Source organism: Crotalus tigris, unplaced genomic scaffold (genome assembly GCF_016545835.1).
Source record: "Crotalus tigris isolate CLP2741 ecotype Arizona unplaced genomic scaffold, ASM1654583v1 scf7180000019042.1166422, whole genome shotgun sequence".
Classification (NCBI taxonomy): domain Eukaryota; kingdom Metazoa; phylum Chordata; class Lepidosauria; order Squamata; family Viperidae; genus Crotalus; species Crotalus tigris.
Genome location: NW_024097339.1, coordinates 708,168 through 726,661, shown reverse-complemented (window position 1 = coordinate 726,661; position 18,494 = coordinate 708,168). Strand labels below are relative to the sequence as shown.

Below are 18,494 nucleotides of genomic sequence, written 5' to 3'. Positions count from 1 at the left end.
TGAATTTATTCAAATAAATGGATAAAGTCTTTATCCAAAGTCCACAAAAATTTATATAGATTAAATCAGGTGGCCTTTTAAAAGAGTAGAGGGCTGCACTACATTGCTTTTTTCTTAAAGGTAGTATGAGCACATCTTTTCCTTAAACATTGCAGAGCTAGAGAAGGAATTCTGTAACCTTAAACATTGCAGAGCTAGAGAAGGAATTCTGTAACTCAATGGTTGGATTGGACATCCAGAAAAAATATATTAAAACAGCATTCCCCCTACCTTTCTGGCTCAGTGGACTGCTGGAAACGATGGGGGGGGGGGAAATGGTTTCGTGTGTGCGCTACTTTCACAAATGCAGCTTTGAGCATGCATATGAGTGTACTCCCCCGCCACTTCCACAACCCAGTTTCAAATGGGCTGTGGCCCTGGCACTGGGCTGTGGCCCGAGGGTTGGGGGCCTCTGTATTAAAGGACATCGGAGGTAGAAATGGGATTAGAACTTTGGTTTTAATTTTATAGGAAATGATTTACCCTGTGTTGCTTTCGTTATTTTGTGTTAACTCTGTGCATGCACATGGATGCTCCAGGCTAAAGGAATAAAACCTGCATTGTTTTAGACATTTTCTCCTTTTCAACTAAAATCAAGTACTTTGATTTTAGTATTCATAATAAATAACTTGGATTCTTACTGAAACAGTTATTTTAATTCTGAAAGGATTTAATCTAAGCACATTTCTCCCTGCTTGATTAGGTACAAAAAGGGAGGAAAGCAGAAAAAAAAGATCATCACATTATTTATTCTTGAGTAAAACTGTGAAAAAAGTGCCAGGTGGTGGGTTTTCCTGAAAAGGCTGTGCAAACAGTAAAGGAAGATGTAATATCAACTGTGAGAAAAGGCCTGAGACCTCCCCCCCCCCATTCCAAATGTGCATTTGACTGTGACTAATTACAAATCTGATTATACAGAAAGAGAATATGTACCTCAAAACGTGAAGCAGGGTTTTTCCTAAACTGATCTCGTGCTAGAATTATCTGATACTTTGTAAGAGCAGGTATTTCATGTCGTGGTAACACCTGGAGTCTAGTTAGCCGACCAGTAAAAATTTCCAAGACCTGAACATAAAACAGAAGACACAAAATGAAATTTTTCCATGTCACAAGTGGTTCTATGTGGGAAAGAGAAATAGTTCTCAGTATGAGCTGAGGTTGAACCAAATGGAAGTCAAGGCTTTGAAGCAAGAAGTTATTCAGTCTCTTATATTTTAGTTGTTGACAAATTAGTGACCCACGTCAGCTTCCTGAATTTCTGCATGACCCCAGACCATTCAGAGACTTTATCATACGGGTGTCAAACTCAGTGCATTATGTGACGTGTCGCAATGTATCGTGACTTTTTTCGCATTGCTGGAACTGGGGTGGACGCAGCCTCTGCATGATGCAATCAGCCCACAGGCCAGCAGTTTGACACCCCTGCTTTATCAGAACAAATGACCAACATTTTTCAGTGTGTTAATGGTGGGGCAGTGTGTGAGAATGAGAGAATGATACTTTTGAAGCAGTATTAAGCTTCTGGAAGACAAACTATTAGCATTCTCAAATTTACCATTATTGATTGCCTGAAATTGCACCTACAAACTTCAGGCATTTTGTCACTGAATTTTGATGGCACAATTGGGGGAGAGTGGGTATGTTAAAGGCTGCATTCAATCTGCAATTAAATATAATAAGCTATGTACCCTGAAATCCAAGAGTTCTGCCTGTCAAAAACAAACAAACAAACAGTTTCATATGATGCAGCTATTGCTTCCTTAAAATCTATACACTGCACATAAAAAGTCTACCCAATCCATTCTAGCAAATAGGATAAATTCATGAATAGACTTCCAGTCTTGCGTTGTAGCGACATGGCCAAGGATTGTAGGGCTCCACACCCCATGGCTGGTTTCACCTGCCAGGGGATCCTAAATGGGTCAAAAGTTGCCCCGGAGAGATGACGAAGAAGAAGCTGATCACAGAATGACAATGGTTGATCCGCTCTATCCGGAGGAAGCCCTCCAATCTGACAAGAGAAAGGCTAACCACACCTCGCTGACTAGCCCAAGCTACCGGCAGTCGAAGTCCAAAAGCACTAACCAGAACAACAGTGAACAGTGTGCTTGGAACTGGGTGAGAATATCGATCTTCTCTCTCCTATCTTGTAACTGATTTCCTGGAAAAGATCCCCAAGAAGCAAAAAATCCTCTGAAAGTGAGAAAGGAGGGGACTACAACCCCACCCTTCTATAGACAGAAGCAGCAAATTAATGTTTATGGGGGACAGAAATATATTGAAATGAAGTTAATACTACAGCCTGGATAAATTTTAAAACTATGAAAAATGTTAAGATTTTGCATCTGAAAGAGTATTAATGAAACTATGAGAAAATAATTCTTTGTCTTAAAAGTTGTAATGAATAGATACTGACATCTAGTGGAGGATTAGAACATAACTATAGCTGCATTGACTGAGAAATTGGCAAGATGCCCAGAAATAGAAGAAACTTGTTCCTTTGAACCTCAGTGATTTTTACTCAAATAAAAAAAAATAACTGGGAACGGAGGAAAGAAAATACAACAGGGCCATCTACTACAGAATGAGAACTACATTTGTTTTAAAAACCGCTGACCTTCTGGAACTATAAATACTCACTGAGCTGTGATTTCTAAGCCCAAGAATTATTTGCAGAGAAAGAAAAACCTTGATTCTTGGCACATCTTCTAGGGAGGAATTTACTGGAAAGCTTTTAGGTGGCTAAACATTCTGGACTGCAATTCTGGCTGGTTGATAATTCTAAGACCCCTGAACAGAAGAACTGTTATAAAACACTGCTTTCAATGGATGCTTTGACAATTGGAAACACATTGGATTACAATAAAGCTAAGAGCTATATAAGATTTGGTTGTTTGGATTTTAAGATTGGTTGGTTTGATAAGGCTAATCACAGAGACTATGGTACCGGTGAAAGACTATCTGGAGGGGGGAGACAAAACAGAAGTTGCATACCTATTAAAAAGTAAGAGGAAACCACATCTAATATTCCCTTCTGAAGGCCCTAGCCTGGAACATCAGAGATCTGCAGGAGCAATACTCCAAGACAAGGCAAATACTTTCAGGAGGAAATGTATACAAGGCTGTGACAGATTCAAATGACAATGGTTTCAAACTACGATGAGATTAAAAACAACTTTGATGACATAAATGAGCACATCTTCAACCTAAACTTACAATTAAAAACCTCTCAGAAAACGACGATAAAGAATGAACAAACAAATCAGATAACAGAACACAAACCAGAAGAAAGTGACTTAAATAGGGAAGCTACAAATGAAGAGAACCACAATTTAACACAAACAGAAGAAAATTTACAAGATTTTGACACAACAATGAAAATGGAAAAGATATTTTATCTTTCAGGATTTCAAAACAAATTTGAGGATAATAAAAAAGATCTAACAAAATGGATTATAGAACTGCCAGGAGAATCATTAGTTTGGGAGACAAAAAGCATACATCCAACTCAACTTGTCTTTATTACTCCCAACAACACTTACAAAAATACAGGAATCCCCTGGCAAGCGGAACATACTGACTTGGAAAACTACTTGGCAAAAGAAGAAGGCTAGAGTTAGATTCAAGAGATTTGATTCAACTTACAAGATGGAGTACTATATGATTAAACATTTGTTTGAATATGGTTAAAAGAATAGATAAATTCTGGATATAAAGATAAATTCTGGATATAAAGAGGTCCTACAGTAAAAGGGACAAGACATATAAGTAGTATAGTACTTTTTATATTATATGAAATGTAAAAATATTATGTATGTGAATGAAAAATTTGGACATTTAAAGGTAATCAACTTTGAGAAAATTATGACTGATAAGATTGGCTTGAATACTGAGGGGAAATTAAGCTTAAATAAGAATTTTAAAAACAGGACACATACTGACTTAATAAGATGACTTTTATAAATACAATTGAAACATAAGCCGACCCGAAAAAGATGTTATATATGGATGTTATTATTTGTACAAACACAAGAAAAATGTTCATATCCAACCTTGTATGTATCAAAAATATTAAGAATTACATTTGTTTAATGTTGATAAAGGAGAATACTAGTGGAAGAAGAGAAGATCAAGGAAATATACTATTAATGTGTTGATTGTGGAATTATAGAAATTAATCATTATTGATTTTTTAAATATATGAACCCAGACAACATGCTGTTTAATAAGCACTAAAGACTGTTATCGTAAAAAAACAATAAAATACATATTTTTTAAAAAATGATAAATTCATGAATTTAGATGCCTTAGGACTTTTAACAATAATTGGATTCAATCTCTTTTTTGGGAGAAGTGTTAGTTAATGACTTAGCTAAGTTCTGCTACATGTGCTCCCAGTCAAGGAAATGGAAGAAGGGTCACATATGAAATTGAACAGGAAATTATAGAGTATCAGAATGGTATATGTGGTCTACCTTCTCTTTAAGCTGTCAGTACAAAAAGATACAAATGTTATACAGATAATCCTCAATTTATGGCCACAATTGAGACAGAAATTTCCATTGCTAAGCAATGTGATTGTAGAGCAAGATATCATATGACCACATTGCTTAATGATCCCAATCCTGGCACTCCTGGTTACTGTCATAACCCCACATGTGTGGGTCTTTAAGCGGAGGGAGGAATGCAGTAGAGAGATGGGAGGCCTGGCATAGTTTGCATGAAAGATGAGGGACAGTGCAGTGTGAGCACAGGGATACTAGGGAAAGAATTTGCTGCAGCTCAGGGGCTTCTTGGGACACTGTGGATCTGGGGCTGCAAGAAACTGTGAGCTGAAATATAATGCTGCAGCAAGCCTTGGAAGCCTCGGCCACTCCAATCAGCTCAGCTCCGCTCAGCTCATTGTGCTCCATAGACCTTGCCGCATCCAGTTGACCCTTTCCATTTTCCTGCCCCTGCTAACAAATTATGTCCAACCTGACTATGATGGAATGAAACATAGTGCCCCTCCCCCCAAAACCCCAATAATCAAGACTCATTGCAGAAATTATTTATCCAGCACAATGTTCAGCTTCAAAGTTTACTGATGGTAGTCACTAAACCCTGAAGCTCAACACTTCCCATCAGATGCCTGCCATAAAAGCCTACACCATTATTTTGACATAAACCTACAAAGACATAAATAAAAAGGACCCAATTATTTGAAAAGATGCCTCCAACATTATTTAAGCCATACGATAATATAAGTAAAAAAGTCCTGTTGTGGCTCCAAAGATGGTTAAGACTTACTGTATGCTGACCTGGAGTAAGGCTTTTTCCTTGGCAGATTCCAGTTATAAAATTCTCTATTGAGTATACAACTTATTCCCTATTTTGCTTTAATCTTTGTTGGACAAGCTTATTTTTCCAGACACTTTCAGGTTAATAACTATCCTAGGACAACAGTTTTGATTTAATTCTTTATAACTGTTGTACTCTTTGTACAATTGTTTCATTTTAATAGGAGTTCGCTTTTTTTTCTCCTCAAACTTTTTTCATGGAAGGATGTTTTTAATATTTTGTATACCATTCTGGGCTCCTTTAGGATGAATAGTGGTATAAAAAGAAAGTAATTAGCAATGTAATAATTAAACAGTAATTAAATGCATTAACCAAACCAGACCATAACTATGGAAGACAATAAAACTTATCGTTACCTCCCAAAATCAATAATGATTTTTGAGGTTAATGCTGAAGGTTCTCTTAAATACCTGTCTGAGATTGTAATTTTAACAGAGATTTATTTGTTATAAACCTTATAAAGCAATCATAATTACAGTTCATTGTAATGCAATCTGCACAGGGCCAACTAGAAAATGAAACTGCAGAATCTCCAAATACCCTTTCTAAGTTCAGCACCTACTTAATTACAAAACTGTCCAAAGCCAGTTTCTGAATTCTTCCAAGAATAAACCCAACCTTTGATCAGACATGCTAGAGTAACTTTAATGAGAAACTGCAGCAAAATGCAAACTCAATCAGGATAATTCACCAACTGTTAAGCATTCTACTGTCAATCTGCTTTAATTACATATGTCACTGTTTGAAGTTTTAAACTACTGAAAAATAAGTTCACAAACACACCAGTAAATTTAGTGTTTTATTTAACAGGCTCAATGAGCAGAACTCCCTTAGCAAAATGAAAAACAAATTTATTTATTAACTTATATTTAAAGTGTTGAATAAAATTTTACCCAATTCTTGCATGTTAATTCTACCTTCATTTTCATAATTCTAAAATAGATTAAAACTCACCCGTATGTAAGCATTCTGAATTTCAGTCAATTCTTTCCCAAGTGGAACAACACATTTTTCAATTCGTCGCTCATGAGAATAAGGCTGAATATCAGGAGAATCTTCAGAGCAAAGTTCTATGTGTGAAATTAACAGGTTGGTAATAACTTGCTGCACAGCCTGTTAAAAAAGTGTCAAAGTTATGTGCTGCATCTCGGTTAGGTCATGTTAGCAGAATAAAAATCAGATATATTTGGACACAGAATTTCAAGAGTTAAAATCTAATCTTCACAATCTATAAATGTTATAGACAGGCAAGATTAAATGAGAGAAAAATTCAAGTTGTCCTAACTGTGGGGTTTGTAGCACAAAGATGTAAAGACCTAATTACCCAACACAGAATTCCCAATATCAGGCTGGCTGTGCGTGTATGATTTTTAAATTTTAAAAATATCTTAGGATAAACTTGTGAGTGTATTTTTTTAAGTTCATTTTAAAAGCTTTTTCCTCAAAAAATACCCTAAACATAAACACTGCAGATGTCACATTCACAATGTGTACCTGCAGAAGATCCCAGTGGCTTCCAATATTTTACTAATAGCACCTATTAAGAAATAGTTTGGGCCCTTCCCTCCTGTCAGTTGAAACTGTCAGCTGATAAAGAAATTGCACAAGAGAGGAAAACAGCTTTGCAGAACTGAGATGTGCATTCAAGTATAGCAATTATTTTTAAAATCGACACAGATAATGTATGATTATTAAGAAAATCTAGCTCCCTCGACGAAAAAAATTGACTCACCTTTGCATCACTGCCAGGAGTTGCACTTAGAGCCAAGACTCGAAACTCTTTGGTGTATTTGCATAATTCTTTCACAACCTGAAGGAAGAATAACTTTCATCACCACTAAGTTTGTTCTATTACATCCAAAATAATTCTGAGAAAATGCAAAATATGAACAAGGCAAACTCTGAATCCCAAATTAGTAGCATCTAACAGAAAATCAAAATTCAGTTTCAGTAAAATAAATTTGTATCTTGCTGAGGTATAAGCTTGTCTTTGTAAAAGTATGCTATGCGATAACCTCACAGACAATATTTATTTTCTGGTTAAATGTTTAAATAGACAGAGTCACCAGCATCATGAGACTGCACTGCTAAACCTAAACTGCAAAACTTTCAGTGAGGCAATTTTTGCAATTGTAAGAACCAAAAAAAGTGGAATATTGGAGTTATAAACTCTAACTCAAATATCCCACTTTTTTTGGTTCTTTCTATTCTGACTTCCACTGTTATGGTATTGCCAGAAATCAGAGTTTAAAAGATGAGATAGATAACATGTCTTCAATCAAAATAGCTGCAGATTTCTCTTTTTCCTTTTATTGCCCTAGGGTCAAACACTTTTTTCTAGAAATTTTCTTCATTTTCTTTACTAACATTCTTACCCAAATTATATTATTTATATGATGATGCTTCTGTTGAAATGCAGAAAAAAATAGAAAAAGATTAATCCCATATCAAAAAAGAATCTGGAAATAAAAAATAAAATAGAAAAGAAATGCATACTTGTGGCTTATTGGCTACAGGTAAAACAAGAGAGAATTGATTTCAGATTTGCTACTTATAACCTATACAAGATTGTCTATCTGTAAGATGATATTTAAGAGCCACCTAGTGGCAAAAAAAATCTTGTGCCTGTACGAGGATAAGTGGATTTTTTCAACTCTCAGCCCCATATCCTGGTTCTTGATGTAATCTTTTTCAATACACGCACTGAAGTGACTACATAAATATGCAACTCTAAATCAATTCAAAATAGCCTAATAAGATTGTAAAGTGCTCATCAATAGCCGGAAGACACTTTAACTAATTTCTAGAGCTGCAGTTTCTTGATCAAATTTCAAAATCCCTGTTTAGAAATTAGTGCAGAAAGAGCTGTTTTTTTCCAACTTGCTGCTTAGGAGAGAAAAAGAGAAAAAAGAATGAATGCCTGCATCAGTTTTTGACTTGGTCACACCCACCCTCTGTTTGCTCCAGGCTAATATGTTCTCCCATCTAGCTTGCTTTTTAAATAATAACCTATTCAAAGAAAGAGTATAAGCTTGTACAATCACACTACCTGACAATATGCATGATTTCCAAGAGCTTTATGGGCTTCATCAATAACCAGGCATTTAATTTCTGCTGCTGGACATGTGCCACGAGAAAGATCATTTGCCATTATTTGAGGAGTGAGAAAGAAGACTCTTTTGGTGCACCAGATTTCTTTCCGATCAGCAATTTGGGTACCTCCTGAAAAAAAGAAAAGATAAGAAAAATCTGTATAGCGCTGCTCTTTACTAGCAATTAATATGAAATACACATTCTAGCAGAGTTTACATTAAATGCATTCTCATACTTTAAAAAATCAGCCTACAGATTTCTATATTGCTAGACATAAAAACATTTTAAGTGACAGCATTTCAGAATTTAAAAAAAGCTTGTTGTATCCCATCTAAATAGAATGATAGTACTGTACTGAAAATGGAAAATTATTTGCATTTTGCATAAAGTACAGATCAGCAGTCATGAATATTGTCACAGATCAAATTCAGGAAATTCAGTTGAATTATTTTTCAAACTAAAGTCCACCAAATGTGTTGAATTATACATCATCCAATGGTAGCACTAGCTTTGAAATCAGAAAGTACAATTCAAAGTCCCAGCAAGACTGATTCATTGCAAGGTATACTTGCTGTGCTTGCCTACATATTCACATATATGGTATATCCAAGAGTAATGCAGTAACAGTTAGGGACTGCCCTGCCAAAATACTTGAGTAAACAATAGTCTCGATTGTGGGAATAATGATATTTGAGACTAAGAAAAAGGGTAATTGGATCAAACAATTTAAGAAATCCCACTATGGAAGGATTTAATGGCTAGAATTAATCACATTTAAGTGTTTTGGGTGCAAACAGTTAAAAATTAGCACATAAGCAGAAATGCAAATAATCCATAAGAAAAAACTGAGAAATACCCATAATAACAGGTATCATAAACTTTGCCCCCAAATTATGCAACTTCGTAAAGACTGGATTTTGCAAATAAGTATCTAACATTTAAAAATAAATGAACAAGGATTTACCTTGCTCCTCAAAGTCACAACTGTTATTCAATTTATTCTGTGTAGAGAAATACACACAGCACCCTTCAGCGTTTATTTTTAAAAACAGGACTGCTGAATAAGGTACAAAATAACCACTACAATGAAACCAATAACCCAGTCAGGGCTTAATATATATGGGATACCAGTCACAGGAATTGGGCTGCTTCTAAGTGCTGGTGATATCGATCCAACCGCAACTGATATATAAAAAGGACAAAATAAAATCCTTTCGGTCTTGTTTCACTACTGGTCCGTTTCCGCGGATAAAAGAGGTGCCTTACTCTGGAACTTCTTTTCAACTTCATAATCTGTCTTACAGCTCTGCTCCCACCCCACTAGGGATCACATCCCGCTTAGCTTAACTGGTGGCTCGGGCGAAAACAAGCGCGATCCTGAACCACATGCAGAGCGTAATCAAACACCCACCAGTCATTTCGGCCATATGTGCAGCGGGGATCCCGAGGAGGCGAGCGCAAGCCTCCCGTTGCTGAGCTACTAACGGCTTGGTCGGGGCCAGGAAGAGGATCTTGCCGCCCGGGAACCACCGGTAGAAATTGTACATGACCACGGCGGCTACCAGTGTTTTGCCCATTCCAGTAGGCAGGCAGAGCAGCGTGTTGGCCAGGAGCGCTTCCCACGACGCTCGAACCTGATAGGCACGCTCCTCCACGCACCCGCTGGACGGGAACATCCACAGAGCGCCCGGCGCGCCGCCGATGAATCCCCGGGCACCAAGAGCGCCCGGCGAATCCGCTGCCTCGGCCTCTATGGCTGCAGCCAACAGTTCCGCCTCTTCTTCCTCCTCTTCTTCCACCGCCGGCGCAGGAGTCGGCTGCGCTCCCCATGCTTGGAAGAGCGTGGCCTGCCGGCTTCTGCCTTTCATTTCAGCAGCGCCTCCGCCGCCCTCTCGCTGTTCTCGTGCAACTCCTCTCAATAAGTAACGACGCCATCTTGGCGGCCACCGAAAACCCCGCCAGCTGCGAGGAGGTCCCTGATTGGTCGAGCCCAAGAAGGCGGATCAATCACATGCTCTATTCTTGCACTTTTTTTATTCGCTATCACAGAAAGGGAGGTTCCGACGAAGGAGAGATCAACCAACTCTTGAGGGCAGAATACAATACCCAGCATGCAACAGGAATTGCTCTGCTTGTCTGTCGTTTGCGTCCTCCCAATTATGTGGCAGGAGCCTCTGCTTTCTCGGGTAGAACTACGCTACCCAGCATGCTCAACAGGAAGAGGCGAACAGAGTGGCGGGGCGCGCCAAGCGTGCTGGAATTGTATTTCGTGCTGTGGGCTTGTGAAGGGCCGCTGAAGCGTTCCCGGACTTTCTCCTAGTAGGCGCCCGCCTGAGGCGATGTAATGGCGGACCGTGCGCGCCCTTGGAGCCTGGAGGAGCTGCGGAACGAGGCGCTGCCCAAGCGGGAGATTGTCCACTTTCTGCAGGAACAAGCGGCACACAGGGTGCGGGGTCCGAGGCGCGATCTGACGGGTGGGCAGGCTCCATTCATATGCCCATGCGGGCTAGTCTGGACACGTGTGGCCGCTGTGCTTTAATTTGGCCAGAAGATGGGTGCAAAGTTGCGAAGTCCCCTCTCCCCTCTCTGCTTTTTTTTTTTTTTTCTCTCGTTGCCCATTTTCCCTTAGTCAGGGCACCCTCTTTCTAAACCCTGTTCCGCTCTTCGAAGCAAACCATGTAGATCTCTTCAGATGTGATGAGAGCCTTCAGTGGGATCGAGTTGTCTTTCTTCCCCTTTTTCATTTCACGTGACTGCGGCGTTCCTACATGCCAGCCTTTCCACGCCTGGGGGGCAGGAGGGGATAGGGATTGCTGATTCCATTACTGACGGGCCAGGATGGAGTAGTTTATAACCACAGATTGATCATGCACTAATTAATTCTTGCAGATTTTAATACATTGATTTTGTTGTTATTATTTGTTGAGTGATCATTAGATGCCATTGGCATACTTGCCTTGAATTTCAGAACACAGCAAAACATTAAAGTCATCTGCTGTTATAGGCAATAGTCTTATTTTTTTTGAAATGCAAGAAAGCTGCCCATTGGATGATGCATCAAAAACAAGACTAGGTCTTGGAGAGGGCTTCCTGTAGCCATTCATCTGTTATCTATGATAATGTGCAAAGCATTGCTAGGGGATAAAAAAAAAATTTCAAATTGAAATAGTTTAACTTTAGAAGAATCCAAGAAGCTTTCAGTTTAAAGTGCAAAGGAGAAAGGGGTACTATATAAGTGAAAGCTTCCTTCAGTTATACAGTACCTTCTATTTTTAATTTTCGCTGAACTAAATTTATGGACATGAAATCAGGCATTTTGGGGGGAATTTTATGAAACTGATTTGTTTTAAAATGTATTTAAAGCAGATGTACAATTCCATAGCTTACTTAAATTGCAGATGAATGTATGTTTATCTTCCGTGAAATTGGTCGATAGGAAAAATCAAGAGGAAGAGAGTTTAGTATTCTTTTCACAGTGCGCTTTATTCTTTTTCTGTGTTATGATTGGGTTCTGTTCTGCAGTTTGCTGAGACCATCCTGAATGGAGTTCTTAGTATAGGAATTACAAGTTTTTGGATTTCAAGAGCAATACTTGGATTTATTTGATGCTACTAGAAACTTTAGATATACTTCAAATTTTCATATTGTAAAGTGTATATACTATTCCAGCTCACTTTGCAATATAGGAAAACTTGTCATTTATTACAGGTAGCTGAATTAATCCTAAATTTTGTTTGTAGTTTCTTGCAGAGCACAAGTTGCTTGGTCAGATAAAAAATGTGGCTAAAACAGCTAGTAAGGATCAGTTAATAACAGCATACAACCAACTCTTTGAAACAAAGGTAAGTCTTAAGCTTGTCTTACTTTACCAGTCCTTTTTTTGTAAATTGAAAATGGATAAAAAGCTCAGTGGATAGATCAAGTATTTTTTTTACAAAAGGCATCTCCACTTAAAAGAACTATGGACGGCTGTGCTGAAGAAATTATTGTCTTTATTCTTTGATTGTTGTTGAACTTTCTGCTTGAAAGAAAAAAATACAAATCTGATTTGGGTTTTGATTATTAAGTAGATTATGGTTATAGAAGTGACTAGTATTTAATATTTTCGATAAGTAAAAAAATGATATTATAACTGTATTATGTATCTTACTGCACTGAAAGAAATTGGAAGTCACTTTTTCTTTTCTTTCTCTTCACTTTATCCGCTTTCCCCTTTTCTTTCCCCTTTTCTTTATTTCTTGGACCTACTATATAGTACTGATACATTGTATATGGTAGGTCTATCATGACATTTTAGAGGAAGATTTTAAGATTGCACCAAGAAAATGTAAGTGCAATGGCTTGAACATTCAAATATAATAAATATGACATTCATATTATTCAATATTATAATAATATACCAGAGGGCAGTAGAATAGAACAGGGGTCCCCAGCTCCCGGCCACGGCCCATTGGGAACTGGACAGCACAAGTTGCGGGTGAGCAAGCGTGTGAAGCTGCATTTGAGCAAATGATGTGTTTGTGCATGAAACCATCCTCTCTTTCCACTCCCCCGCTGCCACCGGCACTTTGCAGAGCCAGAAAAGTTGCAGACTGCTGGAATAAAAAACAAAGAATTGGCAAATTGTATACTTTGTTCTGAAAATTGAAATTGAAAGGTTCCGGCAAATAGCTATGGTGGTGGTCCAAGTGGTTATAGGCACACTGTGTGCCATTTTAAAAAAATCTTGGGTGGCACTTAGAAAAGTTACACATTGACAAAAAATTCATCTGTCAATTGTAAATGGCCACACTGCTTGGCTACACACATATACTATAACGATGCATTATAACATCCTAGATTCTTGATAAAAACATGATATTTACAAAGGACAATACCAGCTAAAGAACTGGCAGCTGTGACTTCACACTGTTGTGAACAGATATGCTCAAATAGCTCCTTTGCTAGGTGCCCATTCTTAATCCCCTTTGTCTAGAGTTATATATTTATTTTTATAATATTTACTTTTTAATCTGGATTTTATATACTTTGTTTCTTTGTACACTACCCAGAAATCTGTTCTGTGAAATGGGCAACTATAAACTTTGATTAATAAATATTCTTAATAATATTACTAATAAATATTCTTAATATTACTAATAACTTCCTTAGATAGATCATTAAAATGTATATTATTTTTCAGAGCTTTAAGGACACAGAGAGCACTGAACAAGTAGCAGAACAGGTAAAAAATATCAAGATTGATGAAAGCCAAACCAAAATGACAAAATCTGAAGAAGTTGTTGATGAGGTAAGTTGGGAAGTATCTCAATCATGTTTTTCAATTTCTGCTGAGTAAATAAAAAACAACATACAAATGAGAAAGGACATAAAAGAAAAACAACATACCTCGCATAGCTGGATATGTAAAAACCAAGTTCTTTTGTCTATTGAAAATATAAAAAAAATATCCTGCAAAATAGGTCAATACTGTATAGCTACTTGTAGCTGTTTATGTTCTGTGATAGTTGTGTCTGAACTGGTAGTGATTTCTGTTTTGCTCATTTGATCTTTTGGGAATTCTGACTTCTGAAATCAGTTGCATTTTCCATATATGTAAGTTTGAATACAATTCTTTTAAAATAAAATTTATATGATCAAGCTTAGTAGTATATGTCACAAACCTCCATATATATTTTTAAGAATAAAGTTATTGCAGAAAATGACATTTCTGGATATGTGCACAAAATGATATATTCTCTTTGGGACCAGCTACAACTGCAAAGAATTTTCAGTTCAATAATAATCTTAATCTTAATTGATTATTAATTAGCAGATTTTCTAGATGCTAAAAAGATTTCGTTGCAAATAAATATCCCCTCCCATAGAAGGGGTGACAGAATTCCTGTAAAATTTTGTAAAATGTTTACTTCTCTGAGTGTGTATGAAAAGGAAAGTGGACGGTTTATATCCTTCTAAAAATACACTATACTGAACTTTGAACAAATCTCTATCTTTAAAATAGTGAAGCTCACTGTTTTTCTTCTTTCCACTTTTTCATTGCAGGCTTCCCCAAAATATACCAAGTCAGTTCTGAAAAAGGGGGATAAAATCAACTTTCCAAAAAAGGGTGATATTGTTCATTGCTGGTATACAGGCAAGCTGCAAGATGGAACAGTTTTTGACACTAATATTCAGTCAAGTAAGTGCTTAGATAGCTCTTTTTAAAAAAAGCTGGCAAAGCTTTTTTTTTATTAAAAGTTTTACAAATTACAATATAAACCCACCCATCCCCTCCCCCCCTCCCCCACTTCCCAGAGCTGATTACAGGGTAACAAATAAACAAACATACTCTAGCTAACATAAACCAACTAAACTATCAATCAAAACCATAATACACTTTAACTCCTTCTCAAAACAAATATTAACAAATTAAGACAAAAATAATAATACCATTAATACTATTAATAATTATCTAAAATCTATTCAAAAGCAAGATAATACTTTTCAGTTTCATACTTCTTCTGAATATAATCAATCCATCTTCTCCAAACCATAATATATCTTTCTTGTGAATGATCCTTCAAATAGGCGGAGATTTTCACCATTTCTGCTAAATTAGACACTTTAAGTATCCATTCTTCCAAAGTAGGCAATAGGTTTTTCTTCCAATATTGCCCCACCAATAATCTTGCAGCAGTTATGAAATTCAACATCAAATTAGTTTCTTTAACATCCAAATCTACAATAATACCCAACAAAAATAATTGCGGAGTAAACTTTATCTTTTGAAAAAGCTGGCAAAGCTTTTAAAGATTTAAGTGGTCCTCATTGAAGGCAGAGTGATGGAGCTGCAGTGTTTCTCAAACAATAAATTGGAGCCGAGAAAGAGTGTAAACGCTTCACATTTTGCATTTGTTCAAGCCATCTTGGAAAGAAGATGGAAAAACTTTTTAAAAATATTTTTATTCCACTTTAATTTTTATAAATGTAATTCAAGGTGGCAAACCTACCTGATATTCCCTCTTCCTCCTATTTTCCCCACAACAGCAGTCCTAGAAGGGGAGGAGTTGGGCTGAGACAGGACAATTGTTCTAAAATTGCTCAGCCGGCTTAATGCAGTACTAGAAATCAGTTTGATTTTTAGCCTGGTGCCTTAACAATCTACACCAGACTTTACTAGAATTCTTGTGAATCAAGTCAGATCTTCCCTACAGTGTAATTTCGTACCCACAAAGAAAGGAGAAAGATGCAAATACTCTATTAAGATTTGAATTTGGTTAAGAATTCCCTGTTCATCTAATAGTTTGCAACCAAATCTATCTTTCAGGTTCAAAGAAAAAAAAGGCATCTAAACCACTGAGCTTCAAAGTTGGTGTTGGAAAAGTGATTCGAGGTGTAAGTGTGCTAATGTGGGTGGCTGAGTATCAGGTCATAACCTTTCATTATCAGAAAATAGTTTTGGCCTTGCAGCTGTTCAGTCATCTGTCTGTTTCTTTCAATAAGAGGAGGCATTGGCATATGTGATACCATGAGCCCTTTAGATTCTTCTATCCTGCCAGGAATGAGAGAGAGCATTGGAAATCTGCCCACATTTCCTGAAATACAGATACAGAAATCTTGGACCAGTGTCCAACTGTCATAATGACAGAGGTTTGGGGAGAGGGCTATGTATCGTACATATATCACATGCAAGATATCTATCATGTATGTTTGCAGCTGTCACTTCTGATACTTTCCTTAGTTCTAGTTTTGGGTTATAGGAAGATTGTTTACTACTTCTGCATCGCTACCAAAACAGAAGACTGCAATCTTCAGGTTTGTAAATATGTATTTATGACCTTCTGTGATATTCCAGTTTCTGGGTCCAATTGAATCCAATCTACTTAATTTTCAGATGAATTTTCTAGGCCTGATCAAAGTATCTTGTGCTATTTCTAAATAATACTTAGCATATGTTATGTGGAAATCTTAACAAAAAGTCTTCAGCAGCAGTGAGAATGAAAAAGAAATATATATTTTATATGACCTTATTAATACATTTCTTTTCTAATTTTTCAGTGGGATGAAGCCTTACTGACAATGAGCAAAGGGGAAAAGGCTAATTTGGAAATTGAGCCAGAATGGGCTTATGGGAAGAAAGGACAGCCTGACGCCAAGTATCCTGCTTACATTTATTACTATGTAGATTGCAAAAACCATTTTTCCTATACAACAATAGAGGTTAAGAGAACAAGAGTTTTTTCCAACAGTTTTAGAGTGTTGCAAAAGTCCCCACTGTGGTCCATAATACTAATAGTGTCTAAATCAGTGGTTCTCAACCTGTGGGTCGGGACCCCATTTGGGGTTGAATGACCATTTCACGGGGGTCGCCAAACAACGCAGTCCACCATTTTTTCCCCCCTTTTCCTTAGCTGTGCTACTCCCTTTTATTCTATTGGCTTTTGAAAGCCAATAGAATAGACTCTCTTGAATAGAGTCTAATTCTATTGGCTTTCAAAAGTCAATAGGAATTGTCCAGGCTGTCTCTGCCCTGCTGAGCCTGCCAAAAGTCCCATTCTGCAAACGGTGCTGCACCAGTTGAGTAGTCCCCGACTTACGACCGGTTGGGGGTCGCAGCATTAAAAAGGTTGAGAACCACTGGTCTAAATTGAAAGATCCATCAGTGGGATGGAGCTTCATTGACAGAATCCCTCATTGTGAAAGAACTGGAAAGACTTCTCGTGGACGGGGAGGTAAGGAGGTAGGGCAGAGTAAGGCAAAATTCAGAAAGGGGGAAAGCAGAAAGGGGGAAAAATTCTGTCTCACTGATTCAATTAGATGTTCTCTTGTTGACTAACTTATCTTTAATAGTCTACACTAATTATTTGATTGGTGAGAGGGAGGGAGGGAAACTCCTTAAATTGAAGCATCTAAAGATTAATTGGTAGAAAAGGAAAAATGGACTTTGGTGGGTGGTTAGAGCATTTCATATTTTCGATTTACGCTTACATCCTCTAAGGAGCTTTGTTTCCACAATGTCTAGGTATTTTCCTTTTACGAACATTCATTACAGGTAGTTCTTGACTTGTGACAATTGCGCCCAAAATTTCTGTTGATAAGTGAAACATTTGTTAAGTGAGTTTGTCCCATTTTACAACTTTTATTGCCACAGTTTTTAAGTGAATCACTTTTAAGTGAATTTGGCTTCCCCATTGACTTTGATTGTCAGAGGTTGCAAAAGGAGATCACATGACCTCAGGACACTGCAATCATAAATGAGTCAATTGCCAAATGTCTAAATTTTGATCACATGACTATGGGGAATGCTACAATGGTTGGAAGTGTGAAAATTGATCATAAGTCACTTTTTTAGTGCCTTTGTAACTGAACACTCACTAAATGAACTGTTCTAAGGACTACCTGTACTCAGTTGCCAAAGCTCCCATCTGAGTTATACGCTGAACAAGAACACATGAAAAATCATGTAACTTAGAAAAAATTACACCCTTTAAGTAGATACATTTGCAAAACTATCTACTGCCTAAGAATTTCCTTAACTTCTATTTCAGGATTCCACCCAATGCAAAACTTTTCTTTGAAATTGAATTGGTAGATATTGAATGATGTATTGTCTCCTCTTCAGTCGTGAATAATTGTGAACACACAGTACTTCTGATTTCAGGGAAATGCAAATGTGGCCTTTTATCTGATAGATGGAGGAGTCAAAAGGCTCTTACTGCAATCACAGTACAATGTCTGTATTACTAAAAATGAGTTTATCTGTGGCTTTGACTGATTTTTGTAGCAAGAACTTGCAGAAAATACTGTAATTATTAAGCACTTTGTACTGTCTATGGAAAGACAAGATCAGGGTTCCTGATTTGCTGGGTTATAATTTCCATCTCTCTCAGCCCAAATTACCATATTTTGCTAATCTGTTTTAATCTTTGATTCCCAAAGAATGGAAGATCATATGCTTAAATCAGTTATCTTAATCTTGCAGGCATACATATCAGAATAGCAGGGAATAGGGTGGTTATTCAGCTGGAGCATATCCAGTC

General features: G+C 37.2%; 2 protein-coding genes across 3 annotated transcripts in view; one reads left to right on the top strand and one right to left on the bottom strand.

Annotated features, from left to right (window-relative positions):
* The window catches only part of FANCM (FA complementation group M), a 50,743-nt gene extending 40,218 nt beyond the window's left edge, over nucleotides 1-10,525 (bottom strand). For both annotated transcript variants that reach the window (XM_039358618.1, XM_039358620.1), the window contains exons 1-5: nucleotides 9,884-10,525; nucleotides 8,429-8,601; nucleotides 7,112-7,189; nucleotides 6,334-6,492; nucleotides 973-1,104 (exon numbers count right to left, since the gene is read on the bottom strand). In XM_039358618.1, coding sequence (XP_039214552.1) covers nucleotides 973-1,104; nucleotides 6,334-6,492; nucleotides 7,112-7,189; nucleotides 8,429-8,601; nucleotides 9,884-10,340 — 999 coding nt within the window. In that variant the 5' untranslated portion in view covers nucleotides 10,341-10,525. The remainder of the gene's footprint in view (nucleotides 1-972; nucleotides 1,105-6,333; nucleotides 6,493-7,111; nucleotides 7,190-8,428; nucleotides 8,602-9,883) is intronic.
* Nucleotides 10,526-10,662: 137 nt separating this feature from the next.
* On the top strand, nucleotides 10,663-18,218 carry FKBP3 (FKBP prolyl isomerase 3). The gene is made up of 7 exons (XM_039358630.1): nucleotides 10,663-10,918; nucleotides 12,213-12,314; nucleotides 13,655-13,762; nucleotides 14,518-14,653; nucleotides 15,782-15,849; nucleotides 16,513-16,610; nucleotides 18,003-18,218. The coding sequence occupies exons 1-7, from the start codon at nucleotides 10,817-10,819 to the stop codon at nucleotides 18,055-18,057; spliced, it is 669 nt and encodes a 222-aa protein (XP_039214564.1). The 5' UTR covers nucleotides 10,663-10,816; the 3' UTR covers nucleotides 18,058-18,218.
* Nucleotides 18,219-18,494: the final 276 nt, after the last annotated feature.

What these genes read in the sequence shown, in the direction of transcription:
- FKBP3 (XM_039358630.1), top strand. Translation starts at nt 10,817, where the DNA reads ATGGCGGACCGTGCGCGCCCTTGGAGCCTGGAGGAGCTGCGGAACGAG. An exon ending in ACCAACTCTTTGAAACAAAG is followed by an intron (nt 12,315 to 13,654) that starts GTAAGTCTTAAG and finishes ATTATTTTTCAG; the next exon opens with AGCTTTAAGGACACAGAGAG. An exon ending in CTGAAGAAGTTGTTGATGAG is followed by an intron (nt 13,763 to 14,517) that starts GTAAGTTGGGAA and finishes TTTTCATTGCAG; the next exon opens with GCTTCCCCAAAATATACCAA.